Source organism: Crassostrea angulata, chromosome 6 (assembly GCF_025612915.1).
Source record: "Crassostrea angulata isolate pt1a10 chromosome 6, ASM2561291v2, whole genome shotgun sequence".
NCBI lineage: Eukaryota > Metazoa > Mollusca > Bivalvia > Ostreida > Ostreidae > Magallana > Magallana angulata.
Genome location: NC_069116.1, coordinates 13,897,519 through 13,922,500, shown reverse-complemented (window position 1 = coordinate 13,922,500; position 24,982 = coordinate 13,897,519). Strand labels below are relative to the sequence as shown.

At 33.3% G+C, this 24,982-nt stretch overlaps 1 protein-coding gene across 3 annotated transcripts in view; it reads right to left on the bottom strand.

Annotated features, from left to right (window-relative positions):
• Window positions 1–13,813, bottom strand: part of LOC128189706 (arginine-glutamic acid dipeptide repeats protein-like) — a 67,478-nt gene extending 53,665 nt beyond the window's left edge. For 2 of the 3 annotated variants that reach the window (XM_052861422.1, XM_052861424.1), the window contains exons 1-5: window positions 13,682–13,813; window positions 11,048–11,146; window positions 6,821–6,949; window positions 1,950–2,160; window positions 1,547–1,617 (exon numbers count right to left, since the gene is read on the bottom strand). In XM_052861422.1, coding sequence (XP_052717382.1) covers window positions 1,547–1,617; window positions 1,950–2,160; window positions 6,821–6,937 — 399 coding nt within the window. In that variant the 5' untranslated portion in view covers window positions 6,938–6,949; window positions 11,048–11,146; window positions 13,682–13,813. Of the gene's footprint in view, window positions 1–1,546; window positions 1,618–1,949; window positions 2,161–6,820; window positions 6,950–11,047; window positions 11,147–13,473; window positions 13,615–13,681 lie in introns of those variants that run through there. The other variant, XM_052861423.1, reaches the window with a different exon arrangement.
• Window positions 13,814–24,982: the final 11,169 nt, after the last annotated feature.

Genomic DNA, 24,982 nt, shown 5'->3' with positions numbered 1-24,982 from the left:
CAAAAATACTTCATAAAATCTGGAAAGAACTAGGTAGAGGTATTGTTCATGAATACTGTGGAATCATTAGAATTCATGGTGGCTCAGTATCTGTAGTATTTGTTGGTAGTCATCCCTGACGAATTTACATTCTTGACAAAACAAATAAAGAAAGAGATATTTTTCTCACTGAAACTGAACACTACATCCACAAAATGACATCCCCACAAAAAAGCAAAAAACCCTCAGTCCACGAAAATTTGCCCAAGTGATTCCACAGGAACTCTGATTCTCTTCAACCCACAATACAATACTCCTATGTCTAATTTTGAAAAATTAAAAAATTATACAGATTATATAATTTTCATAATTGCAGCATTAATCTTTAGATGTCATTAGGAAGATAAGCAATAGTATTTAACAATAGGTGGCAATATGGAGAAAACCACAGGGCACCATTTCACCATTCAACTTCTTTTTGCAAACAAAAATATTCATAGAATGTCCATAACCAACCAGGATGTCTCCAACTCTCCATTAATTCTATTGAAAAATCTCTCAGGTTTTGAATGTAAAATGCAGTGCTGTAATGACGAAAATTGAAAGCCAGGTTGTCGCCTAAACAAATTAGAGTATGGTCCATGCATAGCAAGTCGATTGTCTATCTGCACTCCCCAAAGTTAATCCTACTATGGCATCTACTTTGCAAATTTTAGCTCTTTCTTTACAAGTTATAATACACCTGCACATTCAGTCTTAATGACTAAGATTTTATATAACATTTAAAGGAAATATATTCCATGGAAGGAAAAGTTCACATGAACTAACACAAAGAGTATCTATCAGTTGTATAACATTTTAGACTGTAAAACAAATTGTTTTGTCAACATTAAGATGAGAAACTCTCAATTTGACCGACGCAATAAATAAGGCTGTTTTAACAAGAGTTTGGCCTTTGGTCAGTACGTGACAAACTCCGATATGATGAAGGCGGGTCTACTCATGGTGAATTGTCCAGTCATTGGCTAATAGATATGAATACTAACTTAAAATGCAATGACACTTATTCAACTTCATGCAGGGTTCTATATTTCAGTTGAAACAGTGTAGATTTCAAACAACAGAGGAGATCTTGGCAAAAAGACTTTCCGAATTTGACAGTTTATAAATATTAATTAGCTTCTCTTAATGAATTAGAAGAAAGTAGGTAAATATTTGACGACTAGTTTTGATGTGCAAATTAGATAGTAACATCCCACCAAAAGTCCAAGCTCTTGTTAAAATGCTCTTATCATACTACTGGTCAAAAACATCCAACAATTATGAATACAATATTCCACCTTTGAAGTAATTCCTTTAAAGCCCATTGCATTGATTAATTCTTGTAGTTTGTCCTTTGTAACCCTTTAACACTTATTTTTTGTACTCTGGATACTTGTAACTTTTTTATTCAAAAGTTTGTTGAAATAAATCAACAATTTTGCAGGTGCCCTTAAATTTGACCAACGGTAAATGAATTGACCGGCATCACAGTACTGGTAGTTGTACAATAAGCAGATGGACCTACCAGTCGGAACTCTTTGATGCCACAGACATAGTAAGGGTTGTCCAGTCTGGGATTCTCCAGGTATACTGTGTCTACAATAAATAAGGATCTACTTATTACATAAACCATACAAATCATATTGTGAGCTTACTTTGTCACATACAAATACTGGTGTATATCAATCCTTCAACTGTCAAAACCTATTTTAAAATCAAAAGCAATCCTTTCTGGTGTCAATTATTGATAATTGTCAATGAAATACAGCTCATTACAGAACCTACTTTGAAACAAAAAGTTAACAGGTACAGATCAAAGAACAGATAATATATTAACGTTTCACTTGAATCAGCAAGAAAACCCAAAGCCTGAAACAAATCATAGACCCCCCCCCCCCACCTGTCAGACACAAAACAGTGTTACAAACCCCCCTGTCTGTATGTCACCCCGCTCTCTGCCGTGTAGGAGGAGATCTGATCGCCCACTTTAGTAAGGAACCCAGAGGCCTGCCATTTTGATCCCTTCCTGCCCTTCCTGATGGGGATTACAACCGGGGAGGGCTGTGGAAGAGGAGGTAGATCATCGCTGGTCTTCTTCACATCGCTTTCTTCTTCATCCTCACATTTGATTTTCATCTCCTTCATTTTTATAAAGAAAAGTAAATTATGATGACAGTTAACCAAGTTTAAGCTTCAGTGGATTCCCAGTGACAATTGGCTGAATATACAGTAGAAATAAATCAGGTGTGACCCGCACTCTCTTGATGTACAGTACTAGGTAAACACATTCTGACAATCATGAAGATTTAGTACTTCTCCTTGCTTAAATTCTTAATTAAAATAAACCTTTTAATAATAGACAATGACATTATCATAATTTGATTGTTCACAGCTCTGCTCATTTCTATATCATTAAAACACCATGGTACCAATCAATTCAATCATATATTTGGTATTCTAAACGTGATAATCAACCTTTAGACTGGCTCTCACCTGTCTTTATATCATAAACAAGATTTTTATCATGTTACATGTAACATATGTCATACATAGTCAAACTACAGTTACTCATCTCTACTGTGAAGCTGCACAGTATTTCAAGTTTTACATACATTAAATATACATTAAACAAATGTCTTAACAAACAAAGTTCACAAATTAGGAATTTCAAATTTACATCTTTTAAATACACAATTGTAATTTCTAGACTATTATGGATAACTATCAGTAGGAAATTAAGTCTTTCAATAAATTTAGCTGACCCCATACGTCTTTGAAATTAGGTCAGAAACAATTCATTTCAGTACCTAGATGTCTGACTACCTTCACCACATTGCATATATTTCCTCTCCATACATTAAAGGTTCAGACATATATAACACACAATGACTGTGACATATGATACACACGGTAAACAAAAGTAACCATGTCCAGTTCCCAGCAATCAGAGGCTGTATCAGTACAACGTACAGAGAGAAATGAATGTTTTGTTGTCCACATAAGAGAGAATTTAATTTTGGAGAATAAACAATAACATACACCCCAGTTTGATTAAAAATGCTTCAACTTGAGTGGCTTTCTGGAGTATCTGACTGAATAAAAAGTAGCATTATGTTTCCTTCATCATAAGTTTAGAAATAGAAAAGCAAGATTTTGGGGTTTGAAAGTTTCAAGTCTCTGGGATAAAATGTTAAAATACTGAGGGCCTGCTTCACAAGAGCCCAAGGATTGATAAAGATTCATCTACCGGTATGTTAAATGGCCCTGAAAGCTAAAACTTTTCCTGATGACTGTATACATTATTGGTAATGTCTTCATATCTATTTGAGTGATGTATTCATGTAATGGTATATAAAACAAACAGTAAATAAATTTCTCACTTTGAGGGTTTTTTAATTTACATGTATTATCTGAGTAGATGTAAGATAATATTAAAGAATCTGCATATCGAATCCTGGCAAAATTGATTAGGACACTTCTTGAAAAATCATGAGTCTTCTGATGGATCTCTAGACATGTTCTAGTCTGTGAGAAAATTTGGACAATGGAAAACTCAAAAACTGAGAAATACTCTAAAAACTATTCAAAAAAATTTTTGGCACCTTTTTCACAGGCTATGCACTGATGAGTGAAGAATATTAAGAGGAGTAATCTGTATACAGGGCTATTTTTGCCCCATGGTTTTTGACCGTCTTTAATTCGCTCAGATAAGGTGTGTTAAAAGAGAGAAAATTAGAGACAGTTGAATTCACTAAGTCTTTAATTCACCCGCTGACTAGAGCAAAGGGGCGAAAATAAATCAGGGACGAATATTTCCTTGTATACAGTATCTCTAAGCTAAGCACAGTGTTAATTCCTCGCTAATTAGTGATCATCTCAACAAACTAAGGTTCAAATTCTGAAGTCCTTCACCAACAATGCTTAAAAATCAGTATGCATAAAAAGATTCCTAAATTGGGTAAAGCAAGACAAAAGCTATCACTAAATGCAAGCATTAAAACAGGTTACTGGTAATATCAATTATCATTCTTAAAAAACATATTTTAAAGAATTCTTTTCTTTGATTCAAAATATCCACAGAGATGAAAATAATTCATATTGCAGAATAAAGTCTAGACTTTTATAAAGGAGAAAGAAAAGAGCAGCAAGTATATTGCTGATAAAACCTTGAATACCATTGATCCACTGATGCAACAGAAAGTAATTATGGTAATATTGATACCATCAAAGAACTGTAACATCAGACTATAGAACACTGATACACACAACAATTACATTGTCTTTTAAAAGAAGTCTGCCTGACAGGGAAAAAAACAAATGCATAAATTCATGTTACTAGGCTTACTATACAGTGATATTAATTACAATTACATTGACAATTACTATTACAATTACATTGTCTTTTAAAAGAAGTCTGCCTGTCTGGGAAAAATTCATGTTACTAGGCTTAGTACACAGTGATATCATATTGCTGTCACAATTGATGGTACCAAAACATTACTTAACAAGAGGCCCAGGGGCCACATCGCTCACCTGAGCAACAATTGCCTTAATTCTGATCAAATTAGCATTACAGTATCAAAATATCTTGACAACTGAGTACAGCAGATCTTGCTAAAAAAAAATTGAAAATCTGCCAATTTTTATCCACCTCTTATTTTTTGGTAAATACCAATTGTTGTTGTACCTCTAATATTTTTCTCTATTCCTATATACCCCCCCCCCCATTTCGTGGCCCCACTATTCTCTAGGGAATCATGGTTTCATCAAACTTAAATCTACCTTTAATCTCATAACCTGTGCTTTCATACTAAGTACTGAGTTTTGGACCAAAAACTTTCTCAGAATATTTTTAAAGATTTTCTCTATATATTCCTATGTAAAAATTCAAACCGCCATCACGGTCCCGCCCTACCACTAGTGATTTTGCAAACTTGAATTTACACTACCCGAGGATGCCTCTACACAAGTTTAAGCTTTTCTGGCCAAATAGTCTTTAAAAAGAAGATTTTGAAAGAATTTCTCTATATATTACTAAGTAAAATTTCATCCCTCATTGTGGCCTCACCCTACCCCTGGACTATTATTTAAACAAACTTGAATCTATATGATCTGGGATGCCTCCACTCAAATTTGGGCTTTCCTGGCCCAATACTTTTGAGAAGAAGACTTTTAAAGATTTTCTCTATATATAAAAAGGTATCCCCCATTGTGGCCCCGCCCTACCCCAAGGGACCATGATTTGAACAAACTTGAATCTACATTATCTGAGGATGGTTACATGCCAATTTGAGATTTCTTGGCCAAATAGTTATTAAAAGAAATTTTTTAAAAGATTTTTTCTATATACTCTTATGTAAAAATTGATCCCCCAATTGTGGCCCCACCCTACCCCCGTCTATGATTTAAAGAAACGTGAATCTACACTACCTGAGGATGCTTCCATTTTAATTTGAGCTTATCTGGCCTAATAGATTTTGAGAATAAGATTTTTAAAGATTTTCTCTATATATATTCCTATGTAAAACCTGATCCCCCAATTGTGGCCCCACCCTACCCCCGGGGATCATGATTTTAACAGACTTAAATCTACACTACCTGAGGATGCTTCTATTTTAATTTGAGCTTATCTGGCCAAATAGTTTTTGAGAAGAGGATTTTTAAAGATTTTCTCTATATATTCCTATTTAAAACATGATCCCCCTATTGTGGCCCCACCCTACCCCCGGGAACCATGATTTTAACAAACTTGAATCTACACTACCTGCGGATGCTTCCACTCAAAGTTGAGCTTTCCTGGCCTAGTAGTTTTTGAGAAGAAGATTTTTAAATATTTTCTCTATATATTCCTATGTAAAACTTGATCCCCCAATTGTGGCCCCATCCTACCCCCGGGAACCATGATTTGAACAAACTTAAATCTACATTTCCTGAGCACGCTTCTAATTTAATTTGAGCTTTTCTGGCCAAATAGTTTTTGAGAAGAAGATTCTTAAAGATTTTCTCTATATATTCCTATGTAAAACTTGATCCCCCAATTGTGGCCCAACCCTACCCCCGGGGACAATGATTTGAACAATTTTGAATCTACACTACCTGAGGATGCTTCCATTTAAATTTGACCTTTTTTGGCCTAATAGTTTTTTAGAAGAAGATTTTTAAAGATTTTCTCCATATATTCCTATATACAACTTGATCCCCCAATTGTGGCCCCACCCTACCCCCAGGAACCATGATTTGAACAAACTTGAATCTACACTACCTGAGGATGCTCCCATTTTAATTTGAGCTTTTCTGGCCTGATAGTTTTTGAGAAGAAGATTTTTAAAGATTTTCTCTATATATTCCTATGTAAAACTTGATCCCCCTCTTGTGGCCCCTCCCTACCCCCGGGGACCATTATTTGAACAAACATGAATCTACACTACCTGAGGATGCCTCCACACAAGTTTAAGCTTTTCCGGCTGAATAATTTTTGAGAAGAAGATTTTTAAAAAATACCACAAATTTTTAATAATTCTCAATTATCTCCCCTTTAAAAAGGGCGTGGCACTTCATTTGAACAAACTTGAATCCCCTTCACCTAGTGGTGCTTTGTGCCAAATTTGGTTGAAATCTGTCCAGTGGTTCTTGAGAAGAAGATGAAAATGTGAAAAGTTAACGACAACGACGACAACGACAACGACGACAACGACAGACAACGGACAAATTGTGATCAGAAAAGCTCACTTGAGCCTTTGGCTCAGGTGAGCTAAAAACTATAACAGCTAGCAGCGACTATCGGCCAAACCGTAAGTACCTGGAACTCTTTGACTGTGGGACTGACACTGAAGTTGGTCGCAGGTTTACGCGGCTTCGGACTGTGAGTGCGTCCCTTACTTTTACTGATTCCAATGCGCTCAAATTTCTCCTTCATCTTTTAAACACACTGAAAAAATCACAAAAACATTTCCCTTCAGTTGTGTGACATTATAGTCTCTTCTCCATTACATTCATTTAAAATTATCTAACATGAAAAATAAAATGGGGTGTTTATTACCTACAAGCATAACTTACCTGAAGTAAACAATCAAGAGAGAGCTACCTAGGTTCGATACAGGCTTTGAGAGGAATCTGTTATGCAGATGAGTGGTTTCTTTACATAATTACAATTAAATGTATCTATTCTAGTTTATTCTACTGCATTACAAAAACAAATTAAACTTCAGATGTCAACATGATAGACAAAATAAACACCAATGGTCCAACAAGTAAATTCTCCCATTTCATCTATAAATCTGAGCATCTCTAACCAATCAAAACATTGTTCTGGAGTAGATGGCTACCAATGAACTGTGGTTTGCATGATATGTATTATATTTTCACACATATTATACAAGAAATCAGCATGGTGACTTATAGATCCAGTGTACAGTGGGCTATCCATCACACAAACAGCTACATGTTATATAATAGTGGTCCTAGGTTGTTTAATTAAGGTCTTATCTAAGATCCACTTATTTCAATTCTATGATTACTGGTAACACTCTGAGAGGGAGATATTGCTACCCCCTTTTTTCAGCTCACTTTTATAATAGAAAAGGTTTCAATTTCAACCTTTGATTTATCATGTTCATGTATCTCTAAATGCATGCACTGAGGATTATAAAATACATGTATCTATTTACTTGTATCACCTGGCATTTCTAAATTATATTTGAAATAAATTACCAACGCAGTATACATCAGTCAGCTCTTAGGCAGACTTCATATTTAGGATGAAACTTCTAGGGTGCTTATAAAGATGGAAATTTAAAGAAGGATTTAGACATTTTCATTCAAAAGTTATGAAAAAGGTCAGTTTGTGCATCAATATTATCTAGCAAGACTGACCATGAGTTTTTGACATTGATCTTTGTGAACTTAAATCTATCTCACTGAGATTTGCTGTTTTTCACAGATTTACAGGGCCAATAAAAATCTATAAATTTATTTTAGATTATCTATGAATATTTTACATTTTCCAGTGTCTTTGCCGGTGATAACACTTTGTATTGATTTTGTTTTTTACAGTCCAATAAATTCAAATGATGCATAATTGGGAAGCGAGTGGGGTTTGCTTATTTACATTCAAATATTTAATCGTACACGTATAATTGCTTAAAATGAAAGAAATGTAAGTAAACAGGAATCATTCTTCGAATATTATGAGGTGATAATTTTGGTTGAAGAGTGACCAAATCTATCATAAACCCATTCAGGCTCTATTGGATTTAATCACGCCTCGACCAAAATTATCACCTCATAATACTCAAAGAATGATTCCTTATTCCTTAAATATTAATATGAAGTCAATGAATTGTCCAACCATATACACAGGAGCAGTTTATGACTTACAAAATATGCACAAGAGCAATTGTTAAGGACTAATAATTCAAAGTTGTTTTTTTAAAGCTAACTTTGTAATTTGATAACACCATAATATTTTAGATAACTGGTAATAGATGTGGTTTTTGACACTGCCAGCTACAAGTTATTTTGTTATTTAGATGAAACATCTGTTTTATCTGAAATAGGTCCCATATCTCCCATCTATGCATGCAGCACCTGTACATCTGTCATTCAATCTCATTCATACAAGTTTTCTTCTGACAATAGATTACTTATTTTTTGGATTAAAGGTACATTTATTCCAAATTCAGAATAAACTATTATGATGACCTCTTTACAAATAGGGATATACCAAATTTGGTTGAAATCAGTTCAACATGATGTAAATGACACTTACACACGAATGTTAAAGAGAAAATTTCTGCCTGAGGATTAACTCAAGTTTGCTGAGAGCACCTTTGGTTATAAAGTTAATGTTCAAGATCACAAACTGAGTAAATTTGTAGCATAAACTTTCTGTTATATACAAAAAATAAAAATTATGGTTGTAAGGTAAGTTGGTCATGAATATCTATACTTATAGTCTTAACTTAAATGTTTATCTGGATAAATGACGATTGATCAATTTTTTTGGTACATAAAACTTCTGATACCTTCTGCTCTGGCAATGCATATTTTCAATTTGAAAGGACAATTATTAATAATGCAGTGTTTGTTCAATTTCAATTCAATTTATTTCTCTCAAACCGTCAACATGACGGTACATGAGGTACATATATATATAAATATTTACAAATGTAGGTATAGAGTCAGAGGTACATGTACAGTACAAATTAGAGAAAAAAAATATGAGAAAAAAGTACAATGTTCAAGGAGGACAGACTGATTCAAAAATTTCATTTATAAATAAACAGAGTTTTCTAAGTTTTAAAGTAGACAATAATTCACAAAATTTAAAAGTGTTTGGTCTTTCACAAAATCTAGGTTCCAAGTATTTTTGTCTAATACATGAAAGAGCATTACATTCTAATATATAGTGCATTTCATCAGCTATTTGATTGTTATTACATAATGTGCAGCATCTTTCATTTAGAGGAATGCCTAACCATCTACCAGTTTCTACAGGAAGTCGGCGATTCGACGTACGGAATTTAACAAGTATTTTTCGAAGTTTTGATGGTAGAAAACTCAAATATTTTTCATATCCAAAAGTAAATTTGAAAGTTTCTTATATATGACCTTTTGAAGAATTTGCAATATCAGCCGACCATTTCTGCACAAACTGGTCTTAAAGCCTTTGCTTTACAGCATTTGTAATGTTAAACAAAAACCTAACAAATTAAACTTTAAATACCACTATTACTCCCCTCAACTTTTTGTCACAGGTGGTGAAAAAAAAAATCAACCCAGATTTGAACAATGAAACAGAGCCTCTCTTATCTCATACCAGAATTATTCAGACCATACGGTTAATACAGATACCGATTTATAATAACATCTATTCAAGTCTACTTTAGGTTTGTGAAAAAGTCAGTGAAAGGAATATGTGGCGCGGTATGGTCAAATTTAAATAAATCAAATCTTTATAAAACATTGTACAGGGAATGTCTATCACTTTAATCTTGATATAAGTCATCATTGTCCAATAGCTGTTTATCTATGACGTCACATAAATGGTCTAATTCCCGCAATTTTGCAAACAAAAGAAAATATTGTCATTTTTCCTTCACATTTTGCCTTTAGAAGTATAGAGTGTCAACGCAAGTCTGCTCAAGTACGATTTTTACACATTTTTGTTTGTCTAATTACATCATACTTACATATGGTACTTGAGCAAGCATGCGCTCAATGTTTCCCAGTCGAAAAACCACTGGAAAGCACCCGTATTTTGCTCCATAACATTAAATTATCAAAATAAGACAATCTTTACATTATGATGTCACTGTGGTGGTAAACTTTTATACACTCATTTTCAATTTTACTTTAACTATCTTCATTGTTATTTTAAAAAATCACCATAAAACTTTAATTTTGGGGGCAAAAAATGCATAATACTGCACATAGTCCTTAAGAGTTTAGAGTTTGTTCCAAACACAGACCTGGACAGAATCTTAATTAAATTTATTTTTTACAAAGTATCTCATGTACCTTGAATTGAACTATTGTACATATTTTTCAGCTTTAAATGAATCAAGTTTTTTACAAACTGAACTTACTCTTAATTTTCCATGCTTAAAATTATGAATATTGTATGAAATAGTAGTACAACTTTGGTATAAAAGTCATTATATCAGTTTAAATATTCCTCATTGAAGAACATATTAGCTTTATTGTTCAAATGTTGTTACTTCTATAAGAATTTCATTTCCAATGTGTAATTGAAGCAGTAAATTTATCCTCAAAGCCGTCTTTCATTTGTCAACTGTTGCAAGAATTGAAGACTGCTATGTAACAACTAACCCACTCAATGCATGTATATATGTGTCTCAATGTTCGAAAACCTTATGCCTTTCATTTAAGCAATTGTACAAAAAAAAGACATGCATCTGAAACTCCAAATCTTTTGTTATTTGCGGTTTTAAATCTACCAAGAGGTGTAAATTTACATGAAATACAGTACGAGCATGACATATTCTTTTACAATTCTATATCTCACCTTCACAATGGCCGTTCAATCAACGTTATGGTTCTGCAGGTACTTCTAGACTGCTATGAATTTCTTACATTCTCTGTCTGGCCATAACGTGCATATCAACTGAATGAAATTTAAACCAATTAGTTAGTATATACTATATACTGTACATTTAGCTTCACCTACATCATATGCTATGGTACACAATCAATACATCACCACATTACTCCTCAAACTGTATTAAATGAGGTGATATACACAGCATGATCAAAAAATAATCTCCATACATCCAAAACATCTATTGTGTGAAGCTATTAGATAATTAACAGACCTAAGAAATCCCAGTAATTAAGAGCATGCTTTCTATTCCCTTCTCTTGGGATACTGTAAACAAAAAGCAGTTTTGTGTGTCTCTTCAGACTTTGACTTTATAACAGTGAATGTGTCTACCTAGGCAACACAATGTCTGCTTTTGACGATCTATTACTTCAATCAAAAACTGTTTGCTAATTGTGATCATTATACAATCTTCAGTATCATCAACATGATCAAAGAAAACATTGGTAGATTACAAAGACTATTCAGTGTCATATCATAAAGGGCAAGGCATTTTAAGACAGGCATATTTTATTTCTAAATTTATTTTCTCATTTAAAGGATCAGCACTGCAAATGCAATCTTTACAATCCATTAATTGACAAGATTCAATTCTTAAAATAAGGACTGAAGTGAACAGGACAGAAGGTATACATGTACAAGATAGAAAATATTAAAGTAACATAAAATTGGTTTGAACACTAAAATATGTCTTATGTCACATTCAGTTATAAAAGAATTAATGTTACATATTAAAAATTGGTTATAACACTAAAATGCCTCAATAACACATTCAGTTACAAAAGAATTCATGTTACATAAAATTGGTTATAACACTAAAATATCATATCACATATTAATATATTAATAAAAGAATATACCTGATCAAAATATGATATTTTATTGTGTTTGTGACAGGTGTAACACAGCATGCTGCAGTTAGTGTCATACGGTACGTGGCATTGTTATTGTCAGAATTTAAAAATAATTCAGCTATAAAATGTATTATACTAAGCATCAGAATTTTAGTTCCTATATATGTCTTGGAGTCAAATGTCTTGTATTTCAGTTTATTGGGTCTGAAGGTCAAAGTTTCCAGTTTATTGGGTCTGAAGGTCAAAGTTTCCAGTTTATTGGGTCAGAGAGCAAAGGTTTACAATTTACTGGGTCAGAGAGCAAAGGTTTAGAGTTTATTGGGTCAGAGAGCAGGGGTTTAGAGTTTTTTGGGTCAAAGGGTTATAAGGTCTACAAAGAATTTGATTACATTCATTCAATTACTCTAGTTCACATTTCCAGCTATAATTTGATTGCATGGTCAACAATACTTAATGACAACATTTTTCAATATAAAGTTTTAGTTCATCATTTTCACCAACCTCAACAGTCGGTGGTATTTGGTTATAGTTTAGCTGCAGATCTGTAGCTACTGGTCTGAAAAAAGTTTGCATGGATGACCAGAGCTACACTGAAAAAAATGTATATTCATTAAAAACCAAATTGTGCACCATTTTTTAATTTTTTTTTCTCTGTATATTTAAGCTGCCATGTGTTTCTAACATATTCCTTTACTACTTTCACAACAAAACAATCTGATATTATCCATGGGAAAATACAAAATAAAAGAACAATTTTAAGTTTTCAATCTGACCTCAAGAATCTATCTTCCGGCGACCCTGTATTGCTGTTGACTGATCGAGCCACATACATCTTGTACATGGTACATAAATCATAATATTAGGAGACAAGTATATATTCTTTAGTAACTATCAAAATTCTTATTTGTTTTTAATTCAAAATCAAACTGTTACCATGCATAGTATGATAAGCTGTTCGAAACTTTTCTAATAATATGATTTTTCTTTCTACAAGTTCTAAGAAAATGAATACAAAGATACAAGAACAAGTCATTACTCACTTTCTTTTTTATTCGGTTCAAAACAAATTAAATACTGTTTTCATGTTGTATGCACTTTCCATATTTCCAAACGTTTCTTCAATTCTTTTGCATACTTTAAATAACAAGTCTACACATAGATTCACTGCATTTATTCTCATTCAAGAATTTAAAAGGAGAAAAGAGTTTTGACCGATTGTCAATACCTATATAGAATAATCTTCATTGTTGATGTTTGATGTGTCTTATCTGCCGAAGCAAAGGTTGTAGTGGGAGTGAAAAAGTAATCAAAGTTTTTTTTTTATCGGATATACAACGGTATATGACTCATGTAATGTTGTATATATACACACTCGTAGACTATCCTTAATTCACAGACCAATGGCTAGACCATTGTTTATCAAAATACCGGTTTTGTATACGAAACAAATGTACTTATAACCCATTTCGGGAAACCTACCTTTAGATGTAGCATTCCCGACCATTCGTAAACAATGATGCTAAAAAAGTGCAAGTTCACAAGTCAAAACGCACGTGGCGTTACGAGGTCGTGTCAAAATGCACCCTCTTCAACCAAGCGTGACGATACAAGTTCGCTGAACACTTGTCAGAATAAATACCACTTGCATTGCCAGAACAAGGGTGAATAAACAAATATAAAAACCAACCTCTGCGAATATTTCTCCAAATAGTTCCCAGTTTACTATCAATGAAGAATGTGACCCCTCAACCGCCTACATGCAAACAAAGAAAATCATGATTTTAAATTTCCGCCATTTGTGTCAGCTTCCTGTCATGAAACCGATTACCGAAGGTCAAGTGCGATAACTCGTGCTTTCCCTGAAAAAGACCTTTTTTGGACACGCTAAATGATTAAATGAAGCGCAAAAATTATATCCGTAAATTAATAGAACTTAATTCATTAACTGCTTTTACAGTTCAGGTATAGCCTACCTCATGCGCAGATCTAGAGGGGGTAGGGGGGGTGGGGGGTCCCGAAAATGAAAATTTATTAAATTTACATAGTAAAGTTATCGCAATATATGCCTCGGACCCCCCCCCCCATCCCCCCCCCCTTCCGGCAAATACATTTATCCATTTGATGATTTTGGAAATATTTTTTTCCTTGGTATGAATTGTTTTGGGAATATGTTTATTTTCCTAGGTATGGTTTTTTGTTTTGATTGTCAAGATTTCTGATGATTAATGTACCCCTTTTCAATTTGCTTCCGACTCAACTGCTTCGACCCCCCCCCCCCACCTTGAAAAAAATTTATGGATCCGTGCATGTATCTGCTACTGCTGAGAAATGTTAGCGAGCACACAAAGATACGAAAGACGAATAGGGCCACTTAAAAATATTTTTATCTCGTAATTACGAGAAAAGATCTCGTTATTACGAGTTAATTTTCTCGTTATTACAAGTTAATTATCTCGTTATCACGAGAAAAGATCTCGTAATTACGAGAAAAGATCTTGTTATCACGAGTTAATCATCTCGTTACTACGAGAAAAGATCTCGTTATTACGAGTAAATTATCTTGTTATTACGAGAAAAGATCTCGTTATTACGAGTTAATTATCTCGTTATTACGAGAAAAGATCTATTTAAAGTGGCGCGTTTCAATATTCTATTCTTTTTATGTAAAGTGTATGAACTACATGTACTGCAATGTCTATTAATATACATATACTTAGCATAATCATCGTTTAAAAGCTTACATATAATTTGATATAAAATCGGACCAAGATGTTTTAAAGAAATTTCTGAAGAAGAAGCACAGCAGATTGATTAATAAATTCATTGAACTATTTATTGATAATTAAGAATGATACATGTAATTTGTTTTCAGACTCCAAAATGTTAATATACAAAATCAATTATTTTCAATATACATATACATGTAGGTTGTGTATGAACATATAAAACACATTTCGGGTAAATCCTGTATATCCATGACTGAAACTATATAGTCATTAAATTTACATGTATCTGTAACTAATAGAATTAATTGTGTTTTTACGACTATAGGACTACCTGGTATTTACTTCGGAGTGGGATTAAATTATCAATAAGTTGAATAGTATTACATGAAGTTCTTTTCTTTTATTCATATAAGATAAAATCTCAAATCCGATCATTTTGATATGTAGACATTAATGAATAATGATCGTTGTTATTTAAGTATTAATGAAAATTGAATCAACGTTTCTGGAATGACAAAGATTGACTGAAAGGGTGATCCAGTCGACTTGGAATTCTTTTCAGAAACGCACTATTTTATATAGATCTTTTCTCGTTATAACGAGATTTTTTCTCGTTATAACGAGATATTTTCTCGTTATTACGAGCTCTTTTTTCATAATAATGAGATCTTTTCTCGTAATAACCAAAACATTATCTCGTAATAACGAGATCTTTTCTCGTAATAAACCGAACATTATCTCGTAATAATGAGATCTTTTCTCGTTATTACGAGATCTTTACCCGTAATAACGAGATAATTAACTCGAAATAACGAGATCTTTTCTCGTAATTACGAGATAAAAATATTTTTTATGTGGCCCTTTTCGTCTCTCGTACAAAGCAGTTCACTGTAATGTAACTTTTAAACTCTTTTAAAGGACTGCGAACGATAGCATTGTCTAGCAGCCTAACTAAAAGTCATTTTTTGAAAGTTGTCTAATTAAAGTTAATTTTTAATAATAATGTAAACATTTATGTATATTTTCATTAAATATAAATGATTTTGTCAAACAAAGCGAGATAACTTTGTATTTTGGGTTAAAATAGCTTATTTCATAATAGAAAATAACGGAAAACGGAAATGTTTTTTAAAGCATCTTCCCCCCCCCCCCCCGTAAAACAAAAATTCCTTTTGAGGGGTTTTACTTATTGTTATTTAGCATATTTTTACCAAAGGGTTTGTTGTTTCACGGGGGGGGGGGGGGGGACATATGTCTACAGACCGAAATACATTCCAAAAAAAGAATTTTGCTTTGTAAATTTTCGAAAACTAATTAACAGATATGAATTAAAGTGAAATTTTACTTTAATACATATCGTAAATATGTTATTATTAAGTTTTTATGCACATATTGGCCGCTAAATAAAATTTTCCTCACTCATAGAGACCGATTTCAATGAATTTTTTTTAGACCCCGCGTTAGCAAAACTTTTGTTTAAAAATAAATAATTTTATTACAAATTTTATTTTGATATAAATTGATTAGGATTTGATTATACTTTTTAGTAGAAAACTTAGTTTTTGAATATCTGACAGAAATTCCGAAATATTTGGATGTAAAATGTAGGCGGGAAACGGGCGTTAGAGTTCGCAGTTCTTCTTTGTATTATATAGCCGACTGAAACCAAAATGCACACATTTTTTAAAGGGTCTGTTTTTTGACAGTATAAACTTTAAAATTTGCATTCATAACGTCACTCATACTAAAAATGTAACATTTTTTTCTTCCAAAAAGTAACGTATCAAATCGGGTCTTTATGTACAGCAAACTTTTTTGTATCTTTTTCATATAATTTTGGAAAGAGGTATAGCGCACTTAATATACGGTTTGGCCTCAAATATACCCTTTTGCAAACATCAGACATTTAAAATTTCAATATTATACAATATTTAGTTTAAATATATTCAAAGAAATGCAAATTACACATGCAATCACCATGCTCTAAGAGTCTTAATTGTCTTACTCGACATCATTAAAATATTCAGGTTTTGTTTAAGATAAATAGGCAAGTAGTTAGTATGCGATAAAAAAAATTGGCTATTTGACTATTTGAACCACTCTAAACCAAAGACATCCGATTAAAATTATGTTCTACAGGTATTGTAGTACACGTTTACATTCAATTAGTTTTGGTTTAGCGTGGTCTTCGTACTGAAAATTAGACAAATATTTCAATTAGTGTCTTTTCTAATACAATCATGTACGTATATAGCCACATATATTGAAAACGCATCTGCAGATAATGTTAGATGCGTGGCCTAGTGGTAACGCGGATGTCTATTAGATTATGTGGTCGCTGGATCGAATCCACAAAGTAGTAATTTTTTTCTCTTAAATTGAAACATGAACACAATAGAGTGGTCAAGTTATATGTATCTATTCTTCTGGGTTTTTTTTTAAATTTATCTTGTTTAATTCAGTCTGAGTATGAGTACACCCAATATAAACAGATCTCTTCATTAACACTGTACATGTACCGTACTCTATTTATACTTAGATCCATTGCATTTTGCTTGAACTTATCAGGGTTCAGAATATCAACTACTGTTATACACAGAGTTTCCCGAATTTATGACAAATCAGTTGTTACTGACACCATTATAAAATCAGTACAGTGTACCCGGGTTTCGATAATCATATTGCGACAGCTAGGTATCTGAAGCTATTTTTTAGTAACAGGTACTTTTCGTCCAAACACAGGTGTAGGCGAAATAATGGGAAAAGGCGCTATACCTCTTTTAACTTTCAATCTTTGTAACTTAAGCTTCAGTGTTTGAAATTCCGACATAATGTTGGAATTTCAACACGATTCAAAACTGGAGAGTTTTAATTCCTCGAATATGCAACCATATTTTAGAAAAATTCCAATTGATTTTTCCAGGGACGTATATTATTTATTTCCCATCACGAGTTAATTATCTCATAATTAATTACGAGAAAATATCTAGTTATAATAAAAATTCATTCATTCAGAAATACAACCTTGGGCAATACAGCCCATCAGTATACAATAATTCACATATTATATGCTTATATTAAGTTCTGCTTGGATTTTTAAACGATATTCCTGCTACGCTGGTTTACTCAACAACCTTCTCACTTTTAAAAGCACATGTAGTAGTGGAAATCTATTTCAGCTTGATAGGAGGGTCTACACACTTGGCTCCATTAACTATGCATGCTCATCTCAGCAAGGGTGGTCTATCACTTTGAAGACCATATAAGACAAATTCTTTTTCTAATTTCTAATTTATTTAATCAAACAATGATCACATACAATTCATCTGAAGACAAAAAGAAGAAAAGAATACATTTTTATAACCAAACCTAAATACATTGATTTCTGGTGAACAAAATTATGGTTACTCCTGCATGTATATATAATAACCCGAAACCAATAGCTTCAATGATTTTTAATTTGACATACATGTAACAATTTTTACCATGTTCATAATCTAAATCTTGTTGAAAATCAATCAATGTTGCAAAAATCATGTACCAGTATAAACACTTGACGTGTCAACTTCTTAGGAAATAAACATCAAACATACATACAATTAAACAGTTTTATAATATGCACCAAATACAACGAATTTACTGGAATAGCTCGCATGTCAATATGTGCTGGATCAATTTAAAAAACAAAAACAAAACTACGCCCTATTTACCACTAGAAATGTTCAATAAGCATTGATACCCCGAAGAGACCTTTTGAGAAATAGCAATTGAAGAAGTTTTGAAAACGGCAGATCAAAAAAAAAAATCATACCTTGTTTATCAAAATACAGATAGGCAGGGAGATACAGTATATTCATCCCTTTTCCCCAAACTTCATTTGTGGGGTAGCAGGTTGTGCCAGAGTTTCTGTTCACCGATAAGGCCTCAACAGGGGGTTTGAGTAGCAGGTGTATAAGAATGCCATAATCATAGTAAGTCTTGTAGAAATCATAGGGCTTAAAGTCAACTTAACTTTGTTGAATGCAAATCTAACAAGACCTATGTCTTCCTGAAACTTTGGGTACTATGACATTCTTGAATAAAATAACTTTGATACAGAGCAGGCATTAAAACTTTCATTCAGTTGGAGCAGCTGCTCAGGCCGAAGGAATCCTAAATGCCAAGAGTGGCTCTCTAGTATAAGAGAACTTAACTAAACTCGAAAATAAGGTAACTTTGAACACAGGTGCTTTTTATATGCAACCCTCGAGGTTTAAATCGCTGGGGGGGGGGGGGGGGGGGGGGGGGTCCTGTCCTCAAGCACCTGTGACTTTGAAAACTTTGATCATCTTCCATTTGTTTACTTATTCTGAATCAGTTTTATGCTTAATATAGAACATAACTACATGTTCATGTTATAATGACTTATAATAATGTCAGAAGGATGGAACTTAATGAAATAAACTTGACACAACATCGATATTCCTTAGATAGGGCACAAGTGTACATGTAGCTAACCTGTCTATTAATTAGCAAAGGACTGGACCAATAGAAACTTTTACAAGAGAATCATAAATTGGTCTATCCATGCATGCAACCTCACTTCTGGCTGCTGGGTTAATCCTTTAGATTGGTGAATTCCTGGATTTGTAACCCTATGATCCCAACCCAGCAAAGGCAAAATTTGCATCTGCCAAATGATGGAATTCATATTGCTGTTTAAATCCAATTTTCAATTTTTACATTGCCCTTTTCTTGCATTTTAGACAAGCACATGCAGAATTGTAATTTCTGTATGAAAAATATACATGTACAAGTAACGGAATAATGTACGATATTTTTAGTTAGAATGGTATTCAAAACCTTCCATGATCCCTTTGGGCAATGGCTGCCTCTATTGTTGTTGCAGCACCAGTGATTTTATTTCTTGAACAGGATCTGTGATACCTCCCCTTGGGGTTGGTCTATCCACAGCCCACCTTCTACGGTTTGTAGAGCAAGGATTGTCTTAAACATTCAGATTTCTGTACCATAATTAATCACTTAATCAAAATAATTGGTACATTCACTTGAAAACAATCAAACATTAATAACAATGCACATGTATTAACAAAATATAACTAGATGCTGTCATTAGACAGTAATACCCGCACCATGTGTTTGCCCCTAAATAACACTGTTTTATACCAGTTTAATTAAAAATGAAGGCTACATGCAAACTCCGGTAATACATTTAAAAATTATAATTTTCATAACTGAAGGATGAGATCCCTGCCCATATGATAATACACATCGTGACATGAGCAGCACTTTATGTGCAATTTGGGGTAGAACTGTTTGCAGTGAATTTTTAGTTAATCAATAATCTTAACATTTTATGTCATAGGAAGTATAATGGTCTATATAATTATTACAAACAAAATTAAAAATTAAATTATGCCCCCTCCCCGTGGCGGTTGCCGGTTTTAGATTTGCTTCTGTGTGCCTACATGAACATCATCGTGTGCACAGATTTAGAGAAGGGGTGGGAGTGAGGGGTCCAGACCCCCCCTCCCCATGAAAATTCGTAAATTACCAAAAATACACCTTGGACCCCAATGCTCTTACAGACATGTAAACGCTCTAACCCATTGCGCTTCAATGTTAATAAGTAACATTATTTGGGGGGTAAATATTTAATCAATAGTCAACATACTTTATTGTTTATCTCAATAGGAAGTATACATGTACATCACAATATGCAGGTGTCCTGCACCACCTTAAAGCTGTTATTTACCTAATAAAATAGATCAAGTGGATTTGAAGAATAGGTCATAAAAATACATGCATGTTACAAATGACTTATCTTTGTCTGAAGTTACGTACACAACACAGGTTTGCATGTCTCATTAGCGGGTACTAGTTTTACCCAGCTCTTCGATTAGATGGGTTCACGTGTATACATACATGGGTGTTGCTAAAACGCGGAACGGAAAACGGAACGGAAGGAAAACGGAAAATCTTATCTAATGTTATTTACCTCATAGATTTGTTAAGTATGCTAAAACGATATACTTTATGTACCTTTTTAATTTTTTTTGAAAGATTAGCAATATTAGATTATTTATTCAAGAATATTTATTTCCTCAAAATTAACAGTACATGCATTGACCACTATATTATGTCCCAAAATGTCCTCGATTCACTTTTTGCTGTATATTTATATATACCTCGGTTCAAGCGATTCTCTTTTAGAAGCATTAAACATTCTCATTATTCTTTCTTTAAAACGTCCTCTCTAGCTTATCAGCTGGTATAAATACACGGCTAAAAATAAAGAAGTCTACGGGGTTTTGCATTTTAACAGACCCGGATGATGGTGTTGAAAAATTGTGCAAGGTCTTCTGAGTGACTTCCAAATGGAGAAAAGATGTCAACATTTTCCATTATAAATCGTCCAAATGTGCTGCATGAATATTTTGGGATCGACAGACTATAGTCCCAATATATAATTGGAAAATCAAACCAGGCAACGTCTAGAGCTCTCTATTCGGATCATATGTATATAGCTGCTGGAATAAACAACTGCATGCTTTGTAATGCAAACGTAAACAAAATTGCATTGCTAAAAATACTAGTTTCACAAATTACTAGTTTCACAAATTACCGGGTATTTTAATGTTTACTGTATTTTAATTTTTTAATGTCGTCAGTCCTACAGTTTTTTTCTTCCATCTCAATGATACTGTATCGTCTGTATGATAAAAGATCGTCTAGAACACCGAAAATTCAATTTTGATGTAAGTATATACATGTACATCATATTTGAAAATAATATAAAAATACTCAAGACACGCATAAAACGCTTTCACTAACTGCGTACGTTACGCTAATATGCCAGCAATACCATATAAGAGAAATAAGTAAAAAGTTATAGCTAATTTGCTCGTTTAATTATGTTAATGTTTCACAATTCGTATACATTTGATTTTTCCGTTTCGTACTCAACTAAAGCCGAATGAATACAATGCTATAATTGATAGACATTCATATGAATATTAATAAGATAGCAACATGTTGATAATCATTCATTAGATATAAATAAAAGATACAAAGTAAATCGTTTCTGGCCAGTCTATACCCTTTTTAAGGGATAAACGTGATGATATTTCCATTCCGTTCCGTTTTCCGTTCCGCGTTTTAGCAACACCCATACATACATGTCTGTGTTTTCCGTATGCAGAAAAGGATTACGGTAGTTAAGATCAGCTAAAGGAATTCATTATTGTGTTTTAATTGGATTATCATTATGATGTTGACCAATTTAGGTAAGCATAATACATGTAGTAGCAGTAGCACAATATAATAAGATGCCAGCATGGGATTCCTGCCAGCATACATACACATGTATATATGTTCTACTTTCACTTTCTAAATGTAATCTCCCTTTGACAGCATACTGTATCATCATCTTTTAATATTTAAATAAGCTTATCATCGTTACCTCTCCTATCGCATTTGTAAAGTTTCTGTCATTTAAGTTGCAAAAGTTATTTTTTTCATTTGTCAGACTGCATGCACTGTTGAGTTGAACCCCATATTGACCCTGTATAAACAATTTCTTATTAAATTTGTGTATTTCATATGTAAGTAAGTGTAGACACTTATATTTTTTATATGAGTAATAATAGGAAGGAAGGAGTATTTCTTTCTTAATGTATTATAATGCATCAAATACAATGTAGGTCATGACCTTATGGGACTGTTCTGACCCCACGAAACAGGAAAATACAAAATATCTTCTAAAGTCATTATGATGCATCAACTGGTGTAAAGTACATTAATGACCCCCAGGTGTTGTCTTTAACCCCCCCCCCCCCCTTTATGAAATAGGAAATGATATGATACACTGTATATTTTGTTAACTTCTGAGATCTGAGATCCTCATCCCGAAACCGTTTTATTTATTTTTGCTCTTTGTGTCATTGCGCGCAAAATTGTATTGTAAGATTATGCCCCCTTGGAGACACCCTGACATTTTAGAACTATAGAAATAATAACGTATTTTATCTTATTCATATGTTATACAGTAGTGCTTGATCCATGTGGGTAATTCCTAGCCTAATGATGTCACTGCTTTGTTTAGGAGACTTTACAATTGCCCCAAATAGGTGAATACACATGGCAGTGATGCATATAACATTTTGTTTATAAATCTTAAAAATTGAATTAAGCAATTTCCAAAATGTTAATGTGAATCACGAGAGAAAAAGCAATCAAGAAATGATTTAAAATTTGCTACTGTACACATGTAAGAATGTATTAAGAAGACTGAATCTTTATAAGCAGGTTAGATTGGGGGGGGGGGGGGATGAATGTGGAGTATAAACATTTATAATTTGAATCATTTATTGTTATTAATTAATTTTAACTTGTCAATGAATACTACTTATTGATCCCAAGGTAGAAATATGACCTCTGATCGTATCTCAATAGATCATTTGTCAATTATGCAAGGTGTAATGTAATTTTTTTAAGAATAACATTTTTTACCAGTTTATAAAAGTTTTGAGACACCCAAATTATATTTTGATTTTAATAGATTATTCGACAAGGAAGGGGGGGGGGGGTGAGAGAGAGAAAACAGTTTATATTTGAGTTTGTTTGGGAGTGGGGGTTCCAAGTCATATATTTGACAATTTTTTAATGTAATTTAAAATAAGACTAAGCCATACTACAGTCATGAACATGAATAGTATAGAACAAAACACAAACTAATACATGTACATGTATATATACATAGGAAGTATTACAAAACAGATGATTGATCTATATCTGGGTTCTTAAATTGAATCATATATCATGTACATATTATATTATTGTTTCTTAGTTCAAGGCATTTAAGATGGTATGTAGGTCATGATCCCAAGTGCTCTTCCTGAAATTATCAAATATCATAAAAACGATTGAGATCCCCACCTTAATCCAAAGATATTATTCCTCCTTAGGTCATGCAGGCGCATCAGATCATTATGGCATGTAAGTCATGACCCTAAGGGGTCATCCTGACCCCCTTAGAATCAGAAATTGTCAATTATCTTTAAATTATTGATGTTTGATGATCCTATCTCTATTTAATCTTTATTAATTATTAAGTCTCCTGAATGAAGTTTGGAGACTTATTGTTTTTGTACGGTTCTTAATACATGTATATATTCTTCATCTTCTTTTTCTTCTTTCCCGCTCTGAACTTGTTTCTCAGAGATGGCTGAACATAATTGTACAAAACTCTAGGATATGATAGGCCTGCAAATCTAGTTGTGCACCCTGGTTTGATTTTTCTCATTTTGGGTTAGACAACCACTTTTCGGGGGAGGGGGGGGGGGAGGGGGTGTCAAAAGGGTGTGGGGTCTAACATTGAACCTTGTAGAAAGAATCATAGACTCTATTGTAAATGGTAACTTGAAAACGGACAAAGATAATAATATAGGGTTTTCATAATCATATATTGGCTGTTACTGGCAATATATAGGGTTTATTAGATCTGACCCCTGGGGTCATCCCCACCCCCTAGGAATTTGAAATTACCATATATCTCAGAAACTGTTATAATCATGACCCCTAAACCATATATATTCATGTTTCTGATGTCAAGGGGCATCAAATGTTATGTAGGTCATGGGCCCTGTGGGTGGTCCTGACGCCCTCAAACAGCAAGTCCCTTAATATCTTCAAAATAGTTGAGATCCCCACCCTTAAACCATATATATTCTTGTACCTTGTGTCAATGGGCATCAAACGGTATGTAGGTCATGGGCCCCGATGGGTAGTCATGACCCCCCTTGAACAGGAAGTGCACGAATATCTCGAAAACGGTTGAGATCCCCACCCCTTAACCATATATATTCTTGATCCTTAAAGAGCATCAAAAGGTATGTACCGGTAGGTAATGGGCCTCAGGGTTAAATTTAATTTTTCAAAACCGTAATGCACATCTATGGAACAGTTCCTTTCATATCCCAAGATATGATGTGTCTATCCATTAAATCATAAAAGGAGTTCTAGGATCTATGTTTTTTTTTAAGTGATAAACGTCAATTTTCTGCTACATTTTGACTCCCTGGATGAAATTTAAATTTTGAAAACCTTACTGCACATCTATAGAACAGTCCCTATCATATCCAAAGATATGATTGTCTATCCATTAAATCATAAGAGGAGCTCTTGGATCAATGTTTGATTTTTTAGTGATAAACGTCAATTTTCTGCTACTATTTGACTCCCAGGATGAAATTTAAATTTTT